Here is a 19,679-nt window from a genome sequence, read left to right as displayed (position 1 = left end):
CTCAGCTCCCGCAGGACCCAGCCCAGGGACCCGGGGAAGCTGGTGCTGGCGCTGCTGGGTGGGAAGTGGCTGGGAAAGTTGCAGGCACGATCTGGCCTGAGAATTTTTGGGGGCACCCAGAGTGGGGCAGGGAGGAAGAGCAAGGACGCGACTCAGAGCACGTGGGTGGGGGAGAGCCGAAAGTGGGCAAATAAGATCTGGATTCAGTGGGCAGGTTGGGGCAGGGCAGCTGTGGTGGGTTAAACCTGGGGATGGGGACATGATTTGGCACTCATAGGCTATGTCTACACTAGCCAAAAACTTTGAAATGGCCACACAAATGGCCATTTCAAAGTTTACTAATGAAGCGCTGAAATACATATTCAGCGCCTCATTAGCATGCAGGCAGCCGCAGCACTTCGAAATTGACGCAGCTTGCCGCTGTGCGGCTCGTCCAGACGGGACTCCTTTTCGAAAGGACCCCAGCTACTTCAAAGTCCCCTTATTCCTATGTGCTCATAGGAATAAGGGGACTTCGAAGTAGCCAGGGTCCTTTTGAAAAAGAGCCCCGTTTGGATGAGCCGCGTCAATTTGGAAGTGCCATGGCCGCCCGCATGCTAATGAGGCACTGAATATGTATTTCAGCGCTTCATTAGTAAACTTCAAAATGGCCATTTGTGTGGCCATTTCGAAGTTTTTGGCTAGTGTAGACATGGCCATAGAGATTAAGCCTGGGAATGTAGGTGGTGGGATGCAGCATAACGCTTGGGGATAGGGGGCAGATTTGGGGGCTGAGGTGGGTAAAGCCTGGAGATGGGGGTAACTAAACTTTCTAACTGGTACAAATCAGTGTGTATGTGTGCACGCGCGCTGCTCTTAAAGTAGAGGTTACAAAAAGTACAGTTTGATGTTATTTATTAAGGATCATCTCGTATTCACATGCATTGTAGATCTTGAAGTATTGATTTTGTAACTGAATTTGAAAAAATGGCTCTTTTGCTATTTTGGTTGCAGACCCCTGGACTAGGCCATACTGCCTCCCTCACACAGCTGTAAGCAATAAGCAGTGAGATGGTGACTGCTGGCAGGAGAGAGGCGCACAGCCACCCCCATGTGTATTTCATAGGATTAAGGAGAGTCAAGATGAGTCCAAGAGGCTCTGTTTGTTTTTTACACCCTACCTGGCCCCAACATTTGGGTCTTTTGGGTTAAAATTTTAGGTCAGAGGGCTCTGTTACACATCACGTACAGAGACCTCAGTCATGATTTCCAGCATCCCAGTTTTTTGCCCTGTCTGTCCTCCTCCTAATCTTTTATCAGTGCACCCGAGTCCTGACATGCAGTAGTCACTGTTGTTTTTGTCCCGAGGTCTCTCTTAAGCAGCTTACCAGTTATGTAGAATTTCAGAATCTTTTTCTTCATTGAATTTGTCTGTGCAGGCAGATTCTTTGTTCAGTTGTTGCTTTTTCTTCAGTTGTAATACAGTACAGGTTTCAGGACTGACTTTCATACATTGTGCATGTTAATAAATAGGGTGAGAGTAGTTCTGTGTAGAGGTAATAATTACATCATTAGCCAGCCTACAGGTGAGTTTTACAACCGCAATGCTTGAAGTTAGTAATATATGGATAACGGTTTACTTAAGTCTCCTGTTCTGCTGGGCAAGTGCCAGACTGTAGACTGTCCTATTTACCTGAGGAGGTAGGCAGAAGCTCTGGTATGGAAGCCACATTGTGAGGATCCTGAAATGGTGTAAGTTTATGGTGAAGAAAAAAAACATTGCCACTCCAAAATAACACCCAGCCTACCAGAGCACATGGTGTCTGAGAGGCATTGCTTTAAGTCATAACCATCCAGTCTCCAGTTACCCTGTGGCTGTTTCCTAAACTGCTCCATCCACTTCCCTCTAATACTCCTTTCATTGGAAACCCAGAGGTGGAGCCAGGAAACATTAGGTCAGTATAAGTGCCCTTCTGTTTCAGATACATTTACCATTTCATTCCTGCTATTTTGATTCATGACCACAGTCTGCGTGTGTGTGTTACTTGGTACAGAAAGGGTATGCTTACTTGTCAGTGGTAACCTACGCCATGTGTAATTTGGAAAAGTAAATAACGTGCCTTACCTTTTTTTCCCCACCAGACTACATCTCCTGCTGTTTGCAGTGAGTTACAGCGGACGATAGAGGACAGAATCACTAACTATAAGGCAGCAATATCTAATGCCAAGGAGGCAGGCGAGAGTGGCAAAATACGACGGTACGAAAGAGGAATCAAGGTATGTTGGATTTATTACATGACAGAGGTGGGAGGAGAAGTGTGTGACTCTTTCAATGAAAGGGAAAGTCCGTATTAAATATAGGTTAAAATTGATTCTGAAGTATTACTTGGTGCTTTCGGGGTTTTCTGACTTTAAGTGTTGTATGTAGTGGAGAACAAGGAGACTGTACTGTGTTTCATTTTTCATTTCTAATTTGAAGAAGTTCTGCCATATAGATTAGGCTTAAAATGTAGGTTTTGTTATGAACATGTATTTCTAGGGCCAGTGGAAGTGTTTCCATTAACTTTGCTGTATTTGAAATCCAAAGGAAAAAAATACTTAAATCATCCCTTGTGGTCTTTGTAATCTATCATTTTAGTGTTTTGCAAGGGCAGTGGAGAATAAGGAGCTGAGCCTCACTATAAACAAGGAAACTTACTAGTATTTCTTCATTTTCCAAGATGATTCAACAGTAAAAATAGAAATTAAACCTAATTTTTTTAAAATCCTTCCAGTTGTTCTAATGTGGTGCTAGCAACAGAGAAACAAATTTTTGTTTGAAAAATGGGGAATAAACTCAACTATGAAATAAACAAATCATGCAAGTTACATGTTGGATGTGAATTAATCCAAAAGTGTGTATCTGATGAAGTAGTGTCCCAATCACTTGCACAGATTTGGAATTCTGTGCATGCTGAAGGTAATTTTCATTCCATTTCTGGACCAGTTTGTTCCACTGCTGAATTTTGTTCTGTGACTTCTATGAGGATTACACCCACTCATATTATATCTGAACTTGAACTGTGTTAAAGTGATGGGTCCCCTTTAAATAAATTATTGTAGCTTCCCTAATACATGTAGCTGTTAAAAATTTCTTTCCCAGGTACTAGCATTCTCCTCGCTATACTTAACTGTTTGTTTGCAGTGAGAGAAGGAATCCCTCTGTGCCTCAGCTGCACTTTGTGTGAAAATGGGAACAGTCTCTCTCCCAATATGGCTTATAGATTGCAATAGAAACCGTTTCAATTGGTTTTGGTGCTTCTCAGGTAGGCAGCAGTGTTCGCTGTTCAAAACTGCAGTTGCACATGATTATTTTCTGTGCAGAAAGAGTCTTTGAGTTCCTTGTGTTTCTTTGTCTCCTGCCCTACTATGCCTTATACTACATCTAGCTCTGTGTTCTGTTCCAAAGCTTTAGAGCTCAGTGCTGCCCTGTGTGGGAAGAATATTCTCTCTTCTTGGCTGCTGCATGGTCTGGTGTACTTAAGAGAATGACAGAGAGCCAGACCTGGGGGAGAAAATGTGTAAACTGAAAGAGCCCTATGTGCTGTACATTTCATACTAGTGTTAGAGGAAACGTAAATATAGTCATTCCTTAATGGAAAAGCCCATTAAGTTTTATAACAAGCATGCTTTATCCAGTCCATAACTTAACGGTCTTATTGAAACTTGATGTTTTTGAACTATTTTTCCAAGGTAGGGTGTTTCCACGCACCCTGCCATCAGCTTCTGAAGTCAGTGTAGAGTAGAGCTCCCTTCAGAGTCCACAGCTATTCCTTGCTTGTCAAAAAAGACTGGCTTCTTAGTGTTATGTAGAAAATTATTATAAACCTATAGGGACAAAATCAGAAAAGTAGAACAAAATACAAGGTGTGACACAGGTACCTAGGGGGTAGCCCATCCTGAAAATGCCAAGGTCAGGGCATACAAATGTAGAGCAGTTGTTTCCAAAACTGATGATTAACACTGAAGTTAGGCTTGCCAGCTCCAAACTGTGCACCTGATTCCCCCACTGGTTATCACGAAGCTGAAGAAGAAATCACACAACCTCTTTTATTACATTCCAGTTCTGCAGCGCCCAGTCAACATTGGTCCAGAAAAGTGAGAAGTTATTTGAAACTGCTCCCTATAAAGAAATTTTCTTCTGATCCCCAAGTGACTGGCTGTGTTACTAGATCACTATTCATTTGTATCTTGTCCAACATATTGTGTCACCAGCCAGTCCTGCAGTGTCTAAAACTAAAGGTTTATCAGAAAAGAAAAAGAAGAGAGTTGTTAAATTGTCACAGCAGTTAGATACACACACACAACTTCAGAGTCCATTTATTAGGTTTTCAGCAACATTGGTAAGTTTTCTGACTTGTAAAATCCCTCTGGGAAACATTCAAATTTTCAGTGGGTTGTTCAGTCCATTGTTGAAAGCTTCAGTTTGTAGAGAAGTTACTCCAGAAGTGGGAAGCAGGATTAAAGATGAAATAGAGATGAAGCAGCTGCCTTTCATGTCCTTTGCAATGTGACTTGCACATCTTTTGTCCCAGATGAGTTCAGCATGTGGCATGGAAAAGGCTTTGAACCTCCTATTCATAGGCATGTTCCTGTATGTCCTACTAACTCATACGTGTAATTCCTGCCATCTCTCAGTGGGTTGATTACGTAGTTCATTGTTTTTGATAGGCCATCAAGCAGGCAGGGTAATGCAGATGCCAATCTATCTGGGGCATCAGAAGCACATGTTTGAGATACAGATGTGTTTAATGCATTTATAATTCACAATATAAAAATACATGTGTATAAACATTGTAACAGAGTTCACCATGTTTGTATCCTGACAAAATAAACTACTAGTCATGTAGTCTTTAAAGTGCTTCATGACTGCTGGTGTGTTGTGTATAAACAGGAATATCATACTTAGCAAATCATAACTTTTCCACTGACCCATGTCAAGTCTTACAAGATTTATTGCAATTTTATAATGTTGCTGTCAGTAAGACTACAAATGATCACTTGTATTCCATATAAGGCAATACACTGACTTCCTGTAAATACATTAGGAGCAAGAGGAAGACAAAGGAAAATATAGGGTCCTCTACTTAGTGGGGAAGAAGTCACAACTGATGATGTCAAGAAGGCTGAAGTGTTTAATGCCTGTTTTGTTTAAATTTTCACTAAAAGATACACGGTGGCCAGCTCCTCAACAAAATGTTAACAACAAGGAGACCCCTGGAAATGATAACATTACAGGAGAGATGATTAGTAACAAAGAGGAAGCCGTGCTAGTCTATACACTATCAAAACAAACAACAGTCAAGTAGCACTTTAAAGACTAGCAAAATGGTTTATTAGGTGAGCTTTCGTGGGACAGACCCACTTCTTCAGACCATAGCCAGACCAGAACAGACTCAATATTTAAGGCACAGAGAACCAAAAACAGTAAGCAAGGAGGACAAATCAGAAAAAGATAATCAAGGTGAGCAAATCAGAGAGTGGAGGGGTGTTTGCTCACCTTGATTATCTTTTCCTGATTTGTCCTCCTTGCTTACTGTTTTTGGTTCTCTGTGCCTTAAATATTGAGTCTGTTCTGGTCTGGCTATGGTCTGAAGAAGTGGGTCTGTGCCACGAAAGCTCACCTAATAAACCATTTTGCTAGTCTTTAAAGTGCTACTTGACTGTTTTTTGTTTTTTTAGGAGAGATGATGAAATACATTGGAGAAAGTATGATTCAGGAAATACGCCGACTATGTCATCTAGCATGGAAAGAAGGTAAGGCACCTAAGGAATGGACAAGATCTGTGCTAGTGACAATACACAAGAAAGGAAGTATATTGGAGTGCAAGAACTACAGAACGTTTGCCTAACGAGTCATCTAGGCAAGGTGCTGATGATGATACTGGCAGAGAGACTAAGATTGCAGATAGAAGAACGTCTAGCGGACGAGCAAGCGGGGTTCAGGAAAGAGAAGTACCATACAGCAGATATTGGCACGAAGATTGATAGCGGAGAAAGCTCGACGAAAAAACAAGAACATCTACACTTGCTTTGTTGATTTTTCAGAAGACATTAGACTGTATAGATCAGAAAGTGACTTAGGCGGTGTTGGAGTTGTACGGAGTGGATAGCAGACTGATGTGGTTGTTGAAGGATATTGATGACAACGCAGAGGCAGCAGTGAAAATGTGCGGCGAGTTGGGAAGTTGGTTTAGAACTAGTCGGGGTATGAGACAAGGAAATCGGATATCACTGAGTGTCTTCTTCACACATCTAGAGGGAGCAATGGGCTAGATCAAGAAAGAGGTAGAAGGGATATCTGTGCCTGGGAAAAAAATTAACAGCTTGAGATTCATGGATGATATAGTCATCATTGAGGAAGATAAGGAGATGCTAGCAAAAACTGTGCAGGTGCTAAACAAGACAGGGAAGGGGTACGGACTTACTGTGAACATTTGATAAAACAAAAACAATGGTAATTGGAGATAAGGAAATAGGAAGGAAGATCAGTGTAGATCGGATTGAACTAGAGATTTAGAGAAGTTCACGTATCTGGGTAGCAACGTAACGTATGAACTAGACTTTTAAGAAGGAAATAGTGACTAGAATAGCGAAAGCAAGAGCGAGTTTGAAGGCGATTGATAAGACCTGGAAAAGCAAAGCTATTAGCTTAGGAACGAAGCTGCATCTTGAAAACGTGTGTATTCAGCAGCATGTTGTTCAGATGTGACAAGGTGATAATGAAAGACTTGAAGAAAAGGATATTGGCATTTTGAGAGGAGTTGTTACAGGAAGATCCTGAGAATAGGATGGATGCAGAAAGCCACGAATGAGGAATTATATAGGAAGATACAACCAAAAGAGAACTTACTTCAGAGGATTTTACAACAGAAGTTACAGCTATGTGGTTATATTTGCAGAATGAATGACAAACAAAAAATCAAGACCTGGTATTCAGAATAATGGATGGTTTGAATAGGAGTGGCAGACCCCACAGAGAAGGGTAGGTAATATAGTATATTGGTGCAGAGCTAGTCTACAGAAACTAAGCCACACTATAATGAACAGGGAAGGATGGAAGGAAATAATGAGTCATCGGATACCAACGGACGCTGAACCCATGGTTGTTGATGATAAGGAATGCAAGCCAAAACTGGGAAGGAACAGTCTAAAGAATATTACACAAATTAGAGGTGTTCAAGTCTGCAAGTCCTGATGAAATTCATCCTTGGATACTTAAGGAACTAACTGAAGCAGTCTCAGAACCATTAAAACTTTGAGAACTTGTGGAGGATGGGTGAAGTCCCAGAGAACTGAAAAAGGGCAACACAGTACCTATCTCTTTGTTCCCCTTTCTTAAAAAAAATAAAAAAGGACCCAAGGTATTAAAGACCACTCTGCCAGACGTCAATATTTGGAAAGGTACTGCAATAAATTATTAAAATAGTCATATTGTAAGCATCTGAATGATAGGATTACAGCCAGCATGGATTTGTCAAGAATAAAGCCTGCCAAACCAACCTAATTTCTTTCTTTGACCAGGATATTATCCTGGTGGGTATGAGGACAACAGCAACTGTAACATATCTTGTTTTTAATTAGGCTTTTTGACGGAGTCCCACACAACTTTCTCATAATTAAACCTGAGAAATGCAATCTAGATGAAATTACTATAAAGTGGATGCATTACTGGTTGAAAGACTATAGTCAAAGAATACATATCTGTAGTTCACTATCAAATTGCGACAGTGAGGGCCTCAGAGGTCAGTCCTAGATTAGGTACTATTTAATACTTCCATAATAACATGGTAATGAAGTGGAGTGTGTGTTCAAAAATTGAGGGGCTTGCATGTACTTTAGAGTACCAGCTTAGGATTCAAAACAGCCTGACAAATTGGAGATCTGCTTTGAAATCAGGAACATGAAATTCAATAAATATTAAGTGTAAAGCATCCTTGTTAGGAAGGAAAAGTCAAATTGATGGCTACAAAACGAGGGATGACTGGGTACATGGTAATATTGCAGAAAAGACTCTGGGGGCTACTTTAGGTCATATATTGCGTATCAGTCAGTAATTTGGTGCATATGCCAAAAAAAAACCTAATATTTTGGGGGTTTATTGACAGTGGTCAGGCCTTTGTTCTCTGTTCGGTTTTGGGTGCCGTACTTTCAGAAGGATGTGGACAGATTGGAGAGAGTCCAGAGGAGAGCGACAGATATGAGAAAGGGTTTATAAAATCTCACCCACAAGGAAAGGTTTAAAAAGTGGGCATGTTTAGTGTTGAGAAAAGAAGAATGGGGAGGGGCGATAAATCTTCAAGTGCGTTAAGGGATGTTATGAAGAGGATGAAGATCAGTTGTTCTTCATGTTCACTGAACATAGGACAAGAAGTAACGGTCTTTATCTGAGGTTTAGGTTAGATATTAGGAAAGAATAACTGTAAAGGTAGTGAAGAACTGGAATAATTTTTCAGAGTAGGTTGTGAAATCTTTGTCACTGGAGGTTGTTTAAAAAAGGTGAGATGAACGCCCATCATTTATGGTCTTGGTTTACTTGGGCCTGCGCCAAGACAGGTTCAACTCAGTGACTTTTCAAGGTCTCTTCATGCTCTATATGTTTCTACGATTGACATTTCTTTCCTATTCATACCTCTTCATATTGCACATGTTAATTTCACAGCCCTCAACTCTTTTCTGAGTCTTTTGAGGCAGTGGCAGGTCAGATTTTGGATGTGATTTGAGCCCACGTCTCTCATAGAGCTGGACCCAATAGCCATAAAAACATTGCTTGTCAGACAGCATGATGCCTAGTTGTCTGAAAGTAAAAATTCCAGTCTTGTCATTGTTTGGGTTTTTTTAATGTCTTGTTACCATTTTAGCAAGTTAGTTGACTTGTAGTAGGTAAATGTATGTGCTGCTCTGAATTCCATGTTACTCTTTTGGCTTTGTTGCCTAACCTGGGTATTAAGAAGCCCCCCTCGTAGGGACAATGTTTGGTGTTGGAGTAAAGAGCTGAGCTGCAGCTGAGTTTTGTTACTCAGCAAGGGTACTACATAACTCATGAATTTGGGAAGAGGTGCAGGGGCTTTTACCTCTTGATTGCTGTTACAAATCCATTTTTGGCTGTAACCATCTGATGGATGCCTTGGCTATGTGAAATGAGTTACTTGAATTCATTCCATATCTGCTGGACAGAATCTGTGCTTTCACTAAGATACCAGACTGAAGTCTGTGTTAAGCAAATACTTAGACTTGCTACAAAAACTGGTTTCACTGTTGGCACTGAATGGCTCACTTTTTGGAAGTCTGAGTCACAAAGTATTGACTGGGCCACAGATATTAATCTGTTTTCTCTCTTCTAGAAGCAGGATCCTCTATCACCATATACATTGTGATACGTTGCCTGAGTGGCATGTATGCAAGCTGTGTATGTGATGGAGATGTTGACGCCACTCCTCAATTTTTACTAGACACTGGAAACCATGCTGGCTGCAACAAAGAAGGGCAAAAAGGTCAGTGAGGAAGAAATGCCACCCCCTGTAGCATCAGGGAGAAGCTCTGCTCCCATGCCTCAGGCCACAGGAGCTGTGCCAGAGAATTTAAGTGACCCAGATAAAGTAGTACTTGAGGAGAAAGTGGAATCCTCTGCAGACCATGAGCTACAACCTGTCCATGATATGAAATTATCTCCGGGACCAGCTGGAGAACATTCTGCAGCTACTTCTGTCCTGGAAATGGATACCATATTACAAGATAGTAAGTAATTTCAGCATGCCAGTCCACCCTAGAGCACGCATCTTCCCGGCCAGGTTGTAATTCAGTATTATGTCGCTCCTCTGAAACACCTTGTGTTTGAGCATAGCAAAGTGCTTTACAGATAAGACACTGAGGCTACAGCTACAGTTACTCAGAAGGTTGACAGCTGCTACATGATTTTTTTTTTTGGTACTCCAATTGTGTACCAAAAATCAACTTTGTGGCTGTCTTCATGGCGAAGGGTTGACAGGAGCACTCTTCCTGTTGACTTCCTTAATCCTTGCAGCTCATGAGGCGTTAACGGGGTCAACGTTGACCCCAGAACATGCCATTTCACACCTGCGTGAAAGGGCACGCAGAAGACTGAACCTAAGTAGTCAATCTTCTGTAGGCAGTGTAGATGGGAGAACAGACTCCCAGATTTTACTCTAAAGGTGAAGACTTCTCAAAGGTTCCTTCTTCTCCTGGGGCATTTCTTCACTTCTTTCATTTATGATCTCTGTGCCTCAGTTGATAAATAATGGGTTGTCTGCTTGCAGAGGAGCTGTGAGGCAAAATTCACTGTTTGTATAGAGCTTTGTGATCTTAATGAAAGCCACTATGGAATTGCACGGTTTTGGTTTTAGCTGTTGTCACTGGGATTGTCATGATTGGCAGGACTTCTGGGGATGCTTCTGGAAAGAAGTCACTCTGCATAATGGGGATGTATGAGTCAAAGCAATGAGGAAATAAGAGATCTTTAAGTGTATGAGAATGTCAGAGCATGTAGAAACCAGGTGCTTGTGTAAGTCTCAATTTATTCTTACACAGATTCCCCAAATATGAGCACACGAGCACTACTGATTACAAGAGAAAAAGAGTATAAATTGGCAGCTCTGAAAGCCAAACAACAAGGAGAACTAGAGAAGGCAAAAGAATATATGAAGACTGGCAAGGTATGTTGTTCACAAACTAAGCTTCTGTGTTAGGAATCTGATTTTTGACAAATGCTCTCTTGGCTGCAGGCTTGTTAAATCTGTTATGAGAATCACTTGACATCTCCAAATCACAAATGGTTTCTGAATGCACAAGAATAAATCTCATTTGACTTTATTTTTTGTTTGTTTTTTTAGAAATTTACAATGGTCTTAGAAGCGCTGGACAGTGGACAGCCAGTAGACCTCCAAGATATGCCTCCAGCTCCACAAGGTAACAACAGAAGGGTTTAGTCGATGGAGAACTTGGACTCCATAATGCAGACTAAAGAGTCTATCGTGGACACCTTCTCTCCCAATCCTGATTCCACAGATTCCCTGCACCATCTCCAGTTCATGGCAAAATGAAATAGCTGTATTGGAATAAGATGAAATCAGGATGGTGGTGAACTTACTGTAGTGCAGTTGGTACAGCTGCTTGATTATTCCTCTTCCATTGTGTATGTCTTTCACATATCCCACACCCCCACTCCAGGAAATAAGACTTTACATGCTTAGTACTGAATCTTGCCTTGTTTACACCACCCTTTTCATCCCGTTCCTTCCCTTAAATCTGTCCAGCTTATTTTGTGGTTTGGTTCTCTTCTGCTGGATGTCTCCATTTCTGCTGCCCATAAGTTATATTCACATCAAAGATGTGGAACACCATATGGGATACAGAGATTTGTGGGCAGGGTGTCTGAGGTTTTTTTTTTTGTTTTTTTTTTTTTATGCTCTTAGAAATCTGAACCTTTTCATCTCACACACATATAGCAGGAAACATCAATCCTGGCAGAATAACACAGATTTCTGTTGCGACAAAAGCTGCTCTATAAACTAGAGTAATAGAAACACGGATTTAAGAGACAGCTTGCAATATGTGTGTCTCCTTTTAAAATTCCTTCAGTCTGTTTTCATCTTCAGTTCCATCTGCACACGTGCTCACACACTTGACTTCTGACCTGATTTTCTGCTATCTAGACAGTAACTGAAACTAATGGTTAGTGCATAAACTATTTTGTAGAATACTAGAACTGGAAGGGAGCGTGAAAGGTCAAGTCCAGTCCCCTTCACTCATGGCAGGACCAAGCAATATCTAGATCATTGCTGACAGATGTTTATTTAACCTGCTCTTAAATATCTCCAATGATGGAAATGTCACAACATCCCTTGGCAATTTATTCCAATGCTTAACCACTGTGACAGTTAGGAAGCTTTTCCTAACATCCAGCCTAAACCTCCCTTGCTGAAATTTAAGCAATTGCTTCTTGTCCTACCCTCTGATGTTAAGTGGAATGTTTTTTCTCCATCCTCCTTGTAACAACCTTTCAGGTAGTTGAAAGCTGTTAACTTGTCCCTCTTGTCTTCTCTTTTCCAAACTAAACACACCTAATTCTTTCAGTTGTCCCTCATAGGTCATGTTTTCTACACTTCTAAACATTTTTGTTCTTCTTGGAGTGATTGCTCATGTGCATTCCAATTTGTGTGTGCGCCAAGCCTGTGCCCAGTTGCCGGAAGCTTTTTGCCCTAGCTGGTAGCCTACGGATTGGTGTGGTGCCCCCTGGAGTGGCACCCGTATGGCCTTCCATATATGAACTGCCCAGCCCGCCCCCCCACACTCAGTTCCTTCTCTCAGCGCTGTTGGTTGCTGGAGCTTAACTCTTGTTGAGAGTTTGCTGGTAGCTTTTGTTGTTTTAATTAGTTGTAAATAGTTTAGATCGTTATCTTTGTAGGAAAATAGTGCCTTTAGCACTTAGTAAGCTGAGGTGGGTCTTTAACTCCCTCGGCGCCAGGTGATGCCTGGCTCTCTGGGGTTTAAAAACTGTTCTAAATGTGGCAAACGTATGCCCAAAAGTGACCCGCATAAAGCGTGTCTGGGCTGCCTCAGTGAGACTCATCTCCGAGAGCGCTGCTCTATCTGCAAGCCTTCAAGCCCAGGACTCTAAAAGATAGAGCTCAGAGGCTGAAAGTTCTCCTGATGGAGTCAGCCTTGCACCCGGACGTTTCCTTGGTGGGAATGCAGAGTGTCGCATCTTCGGTGCAGAGCGCTCCGGCACCATTGGTGTTGTCAGAGGGCTCCCGGTGCCAAGAGCTGGACTTGGCGCCTAGCGCCTCCCGGCTCCATAAGAGCCAGTCCCCAGTGCCTCGTAAGAAGAAGAGATGGGACCAGGGCTATTCCCAAGAAAGAAGAGGGCGAAGACAGTCATCGGGAGAGTCCGCCAGATTGCACCATGAACGAGGTCATGAAGTGCGGGCGTTGACTCCAGCGCAAGGCAGGAGCCCACGCTCTCCCAGGCTGCCCTTGGCGCCAGCAGCCTTTAGTGCTGCACAAGGCCTCCTGCAATTTACAATGCCACTACAAACGCTGCACCGGGAGCCTTTGTCACCCTTGCTTCAGACACCGGATCAGGCTCCAGGGATCCCGGCATGGTTCCCGATGCCAGTAGGACCCCAATGAATGATCAGCACCATGCAAACGGTGCAGAGCCCACAGGAGCCAGCGAGAGGTACGGTACCCTTGGCACCACCATGGTCATCGGCATCAGGGTCCACGTCAGAATCGGACTTCATTTACTCCAGCTTGGTGCAAAGCAAGAGTACAAGGTCATCCCCATGCAGCAGGCACTGGCGCCACTCCCAACACTCCCTAGAAGGACAGTGGCAAAGGCCCCATCAGGAGGCATCGCAGTAGCCCTTCTCGACCCCGTGGGTGATCCACGAGGAGCAAAGGCGGGATGCAGGGCTCCTGTTCAGGGCACCGGGCACTCCCCAGGTGCCGAGATCGGCGTCAACAGCATCTCTGGGAGCCCCGCCGAAGGATTCTTCGGCACCAGCACTGAAGGCAGCGCTGACGCCAATGGCAGCACCGTCGTTGACATCAGCACCAGGACAGTTAGAAGTGACCCAGGCATGGACGCCACCCATACAGGCACCGGGAACTGTGGTGCAGTGGGTACCGGCGCTGACCGAACCGGTGCCGTCCCAGGTGCAGAGTGGCCCCATCTTCATGGTGCCATACCAGGGGCTGCTAGGGGGCCCTCCACCCCAGGCACCGAGCCTGGCACCATGGACTATGGTGCTGGGGACTCAAGTACAAGTGCCGGAACCCTCCCCACCAGCGGGCTTGGAGGGCATATTGACCTCATCTTCGTCTTCTCCAGGTGAGGCATTAGCTGGATTTTCTGCATTCCCAGTACTGGTGGATGGAGGTGTGTAAGAGCAACTATTGAGGAGGGTCTCCCAGAGTCTGGGGGTACAGGTCGAAGAGGTCAGGGATGAAATACACCCTGTCATAAGTATCCTCTCAACCTCTGGACCATCCAGGGTGGCACTGCCCATTATAAAGGCAATTGGCAACACAGCCAAAACAGTGTGGCAAGCCCCAGTCTCAGCCTTGCCCACGGCTTGGAAAAACGAATCCCGGTATCTTGTCCTGGCACAGGGAAATGAACATCTGTTCACCCGTCCTCCCCCTGCCTCCCTTGTTGTGGCTGCTGTGAACAATAGGGAGAGACAGGGGGTTCAAGGGCCCTCCCCCAAGAACAAAGACACCAAAAGACTGGACCTGTATGGTAGAAAAGTTTACTCAACAGGTGGTCTGCAGTTGAGAATCGCTAACCAGCAGGCCATGGTTAGCAGGTATGTGTACAATACGGCCAGCTCCGTGGACGGTTTCACTGAACTGCTCCCACCGGACTCCCAAGACAGAATTTACATCCCTGGTAGCAGAGCAGAGGTTCATATCCAGAGCAGCACTGCAGGCTGCCCTAGATGCAGCCGATTTGGCCAGTAGGGTCATGGCCTCGGGTATTTACATGAGAAGGGGAGCATGGCTTCAGGTCTTGGGGCTCTTAAAAGAGGTGCGGCAGTCCATTCAAGACCTCCCTTTTGAAGGTCCCGTCTTATTTTCGGAGAAAACTGATAAGAGACTTCATAGCATGAAGGACTCTTGGACCATGCTACACTCACTGGAGCTATACACACCAGCTACCTAGAGAAGGCAGTTTAAACCTAGGCCCCAGTTCAGGCAGTTCCCCCAGCAGCAACGGGATGGGAACAGGAAAAGGGGCCGACCTAACAGGAGGCATCAGGGTCACCAGACACAGGACCAGGGCCACCCTAAAACCCCTCCTGGGCCCAGACACCAATTTTGAAGGGGCATTTGGGAGCAATGCACCGTCCACTCCCATAGTTCCATCTCAGGGTTTATTTTCCCTCCGACTATCCCCATTCTACCATTCATGGTGCAGCATAACTTTGGACCAGTGGGTCCTCCGCACGGTAGAAAAGGGATATGCTAGCCAATTTTCTTCTTACCCCCCTTCACAACTCCTTTCCCTGTCCCTCTTCAGGGACCCCTTTCACGAGATGGTTCCTACCTCCTGTCTGAGAACTCTGCTCCAAAAGGGGGCTATAGAGGAAGTTCCACAGGAATTCCGGGGACAGGGATTCTATTCCCACTATTACTAATTCCAAAAGTGAAAGGGGGCTGAGTCCAATCTTGGACCTATGAAATCTGAACAAATTTGTAAAAAAAGATAGTTTCATATGATATCCCTGGGCATAATTATCCCAGTGCTGGAACGAGGGGACTGGTTTGCCACTGTCGACTTACAGGATGCATATTTCCATATAGCAATTTATCCACCTCACAGGAGGTTCCTCAGATTTGTGCTAGGGAAGGACCATTATCAATTCGCAGTCCTTCCGTTTGGACTCTCCTCAGCCCTGAGAGTCTGTACCAACTGCATGTCAGTAGTGGCACCTTTCCTACGCAGGCGGGGTGTGCATCTGTTCCCTTACCTAGACGACTGGCTGATCAGGGGTCGGTCACAAGGACAGGTGGCAAAACATGTACAGCTAAAAAGAGCAACATTTGACATGTTAGGCCTCTTAGTAAACGAGGCAAAGTCTGTGCTAGCCCTGACTCAAGTCATGGAGTTCATGGGCGCACGTCTAGATGCAGAGCAAACCACAGCATTTCTGCCACAGAGCAGGGTCCAAGCGATGGCATCTTGCATCCAAGTCCTAATAAGGTTCCCAACCACAACGGCCAGGGGATGTCTCAGACTGTAGGGGCACATGGCAGCGTGCACGTTTGTAGTCCAGCATGCCAGGTTACGAAGTGACTCTTTTAGGTGTGGCACGCCTCAGTATATAAACCTGTGAGGGACAACATAGGTAAATTAGTTACAGTCCCCCTAAACTGTTGACAACACTGCACTGGTGGCTAGAGGCTGGGTCAGTCTGCATAGGAGTACCCTTCAGTCCCCCACAACCCTGCCTCTCCCTAGTCACAGATGCCTCAGACCTGGGCTGGGGAGCACACTTGGGGGACCACCAGACCCAGGCCCTGTGGGGCAAAACTGACACTCATCTCCACATAAATGTGCGAGAGCTCGGAGCAGTTTGACTGGCGTGCAAAGTGTTTCAGAATGAGCTGAAGGGGCACCGTGTTGCAGTCAGCACAGACAATACTACAGCAATGTACTATATAAACAAACAAAGGGGTACAGGCTTGTTGCCCCTGTTTCTAGAGACCCCTTGCACTTTGGGATTTCTGCATCCAGCACCAGATTCTCTTGAGGGTGCTCTACCTGCCTGGGACTCGCAACTCTCTGGCAGACCACCTCAGCAGGACCACGAGTGGTCCCTACACACACAAGTATTGAATTCAGTTTTCCAGAGACGGGAACATCCCCAGGTAGACCTCTTTGCCACGCATCTCAGTGTGACGTGCAGGATGTTCTGCTCTTACCAGAACGCAAGTCCAGGGTCTTGGGCAGACGCCTTCAGCATCCACTGGTTGGTCCTGTTGCTGTACGCCTTTCCACCGATACCGCTCATCCACCGAACACTGTTGAAAATTTGGTCTTACCGAGCATCAGTAATCCAGGTGGCCCAAGTCTGGGCTTGACGACATTGGTACTCAGCCCTCTTGGAGATGTCCACTCATGCCCCGGAGACGCTTCTGCTGTGCCCAGACCTGCTGACACAGGAGGAAGGGAGGAAGACTGTGGCACCCCAATCTCCAAGTATTGCATCTCACAGCATGGAGGCTCCGTGGCTGAGACTGGTGGAGCTGGCCTGCTCCAAACCTGTCAGGGAAGTATTGCTGAACAGCAGGAAACCCTCTACAAGGGTAGCATATGTAGCCAAATGGAAAAGATTTACCATTTGGGCCACGCAAAAAGGGATGTCCCCGGGAGAGGCCCCAATACCAAGTGTCCTAGATTATTTGCTGTCTCTGAGTCAGACGGGGCTGTCAGTATCCTCCCTAAAGGTACACCTGGCAGCCATTTCGGCGTTCCACCCAGGGGACGGGAGGTTTTCGGTCTTCTTAGACCCAGTGGTAAAAAGGTTCATGAAGGGAATAGAAAGAGTCAAACCACAGGTTTGGGCCCCCCTGTCAACGAGGGACCTTAATTTGGTTTTGTCTAAGCTGATGGCTCCCCCTTTTGAACCTCTCGTCTCTTGTTCTATGTTGTTTCTTACCTACAAAGTGGCATTTCTGGTGGCCATTACCTCAGCCAGAAGGGTGTCAGAGCAAAGGGCCCTAACCATGGACCCAATTTATACAGTGTTCCACAAAGACAAGGTTAGACTAAGACCCCACCCAGCATTTCTGCCTAAGGTGGTCTCCCCTTTCCATATTAACCAAGACATCACCTTACTGGTGTTCTACCCAAAGCCCCATGCCTCCCCTAGGGAGCAGAGTCTACACACCTTGGATGTCTGGAGGGCACTGGCCTTCTATATGGACAGGACCAAACCCATCCGGAAATCGCAGCAGCTGTTCGTTGCAGGGGCAGACAGGATGAAGGGGCATCCAGTCTCCTCTCAGCGGATCTCCTCCTGGCTAGTAACGTGTTTCATTGAGTGTTACAAACTGGCGGGGGTTCCCCCTCTGCCGATCAGGGCGCACTCCACAAGGGCACAGGCTTCCTCTGCAGCATTCTTGGCCAAAGTCCCTATCCAGGACATCTGCAGAGCAGCCACTTGGTCCTCTATTCACACGTTCGCAGCCCATTACACAGTTACGCAGCACGCACGGAAAGACAATGCAGTGGGCAGGGCTGTCCTGCACTCCTTTCAGGGCTCCAACCCCAACTCTTAGGCATTGGCTTGCATTCACCCAAATTGGAATGCACGTGAGCAAATCACTGGAAGAATTAAAGACAGTTACCTGTTCCATAACTGGTGTTCTTCGAGATATGTTGCTCATGTCCATTCCAAAACCCTCCCGCCTTCCCCTCTGTCAGAGTAGCTGGCAAGAAGGAACTGAGCGGGGGGCGGGGCGGACGGTACAAATATGGGTGGCCATATGGGCGCCACCCCAGGGGGCACCGCATCGACCTTCAGGCTACCAGCGAGGGCGAAAAGCTTCCAGCAACTGGGCATGCGCTCAGCGCACACCCAAATTGGAATGGACATGAGCAACACATCTCAAAGAACATCAGTTACGGAACAGGTAACTGTCTTTTACTCTTCTCTGGACTTTCTCCAGTTTCTCCAAATCTTTCTTGAAATGTAGTCAGAACTAGATATGATAGTCCACTTGAGGTCTAAGTAGTGCAAAGTAGAGCAGAAGAATTTCTACATATGTCTTGCTGATGACACTCCTAATACATCCCAGAATGATGTCTGCTTTTTTTTTTTTTTTTTTTTTTTTTTTTTTTTTGCAAGCCTATGTCACGGTTGACTCATCTTTAGCTTGTGGTCCTCTATGAACACTAGGTCCGTTTCCATGGCACTTTTTTCAAGACAGTCATTTCCCATTTTGTATGTGTGATACTGATTGTTCTTTCCTAAGCAGGGTACTTTTCACTTGCTCTTCATCCAGTTTGTCCAGGTTATTATGAATCATAACCCTAGCCTCCAAAGCAGTTGCAACCCCTCCCAACTAATCGTTCGCAAATTTTATAAACATATTCTATGCAATAATCTGAATAATTTATAATGATATTGAACATAACTAATCCTAAAACTGACCCCCTGTAGAAACCCATTTGTTACGTTCCAGCATGACTGTGAACCATTGATAACTGTTCTCTGAGAATGGTTATCCAGCCAGTTATACACCCACCTTATAAAAGTCCCATCTACATTGTATTTCCCTAAGTTATTGATAAGATGTCCTGCAAGATTGTATCAGATGCTTTGCTAAATTCTAGGTGTATCACATCTACTGCTTCCTACTTATCTTCAAGGCTTGTTGTCCTATCAAAGAAAGCTATCAGGTTGGGTTGACAGGATTTGTTATTGATAAACCCATTCTGACTGTTACTTATCACCTTGTTATCTTCCAGATGGATTCATTAATTATTTGCTCCATTATCTTCCCCCGCACAGAAGTTAAACTGACTAGTCTGTAGTTTCCAGAGTTGTCCTTATTTCCCTTTTTATAGATAGGCACTATATATGCCCTTTTCCAGTCTTCTGGAATCTCTCCTGTCTTCCATGACTTTTCAAACATGATAGCTAATGGCACAGATGTCTCCTCAATCACTCATTGAGTATTCCAGGATATGTTTAATCACACCCAGGTGACTTGAAAATATCTAACTTTTCAAAGTAATTTTTAATTATTCTTTTCCTAATTTAACTTTAGAACCTACCTCTTTTTCTCCAGTATTCACTATTGGAGGCATCCAATCATGACTAGTCTTCTTAGTGAAAACAGAAACTTCATGAAGCACCTCTGCCATTTCCATATTTTCTGTTCTCTTTATTGAGCAATGGGCCTACCTTGTCTGTGGTCTTCGTCTTGCTTGTAACATATTTGTAGACATTTTCTTGTTATCCTTTATGTCTGTCTCATTTTGTGCCTTCGCCTTTCCAATTTTGCTGCTACATACTTGTGTTGTTTGCGTATATGCATCCTTAATTTGACGTAGTTTCCACTTTTCATTGCACCCCTTTTTGATTTTTAGATACTTCAAGAGCTGCTTAACCTGGGGTGGTCTCTTG

General features: G+C 44.6%; 1 protein-coding gene across 12 annotated transcripts in view; it reads left to right on the top strand.

Moving 5' to 3' along the window:
- CC2D1B (coiled-coil and C2 domain containing 1B) overlaps positions 1-19,679 on the top strand; it is a 90,354-nt gene that overhangs the window by 17,713 nt on the left and 52,962 nt on the right. For all 12 annotated transcript variants that reach the window (XR_012646675.1, XR_012646674.1, XR_012646673.1 and 9 more), the window contains 4 exons: positions 2,122-2,256; positions 9,471-9,756; positions 10,567-10,691; positions 10,869-10,944. Coding sequence is in view for 8 of the 12 variants with exons in the window: in XM_075003578.1 (XP_074859679.1) it covers positions 2,122-2,256; positions 9,471-9,756; positions 10,567-10,691; positions 10,869-10,944 (622 nt within the window). In the remaining 4 variants the exon portion in view is untranslated. The remainder of the gene's footprint in view (positions 1-2,121; positions 2,257-9,470; positions 9,757-10,566; positions 10,692-10,868; positions 10,945-19,679) is intronic.

This window comes from Carettochelys insculpta, chromosome 9 (genome assembly GCF_033958435.1).
Source record: "Carettochelys insculpta isolate YL-2023 chromosome 9, ASM3395843v1, whole genome shotgun sequence".
In the NCBI taxonomy this organism is placed as follows: Eukaryota; Metazoa; Chordata; order Testudines; family Carettochelyidae; genus Carettochelys; species Carettochelys insculpta.
The sequence above is the reverse complement of the archived record's forward strand: the minus strand, read 5'-3'. Positions and strand labels throughout refer to the sequence as shown.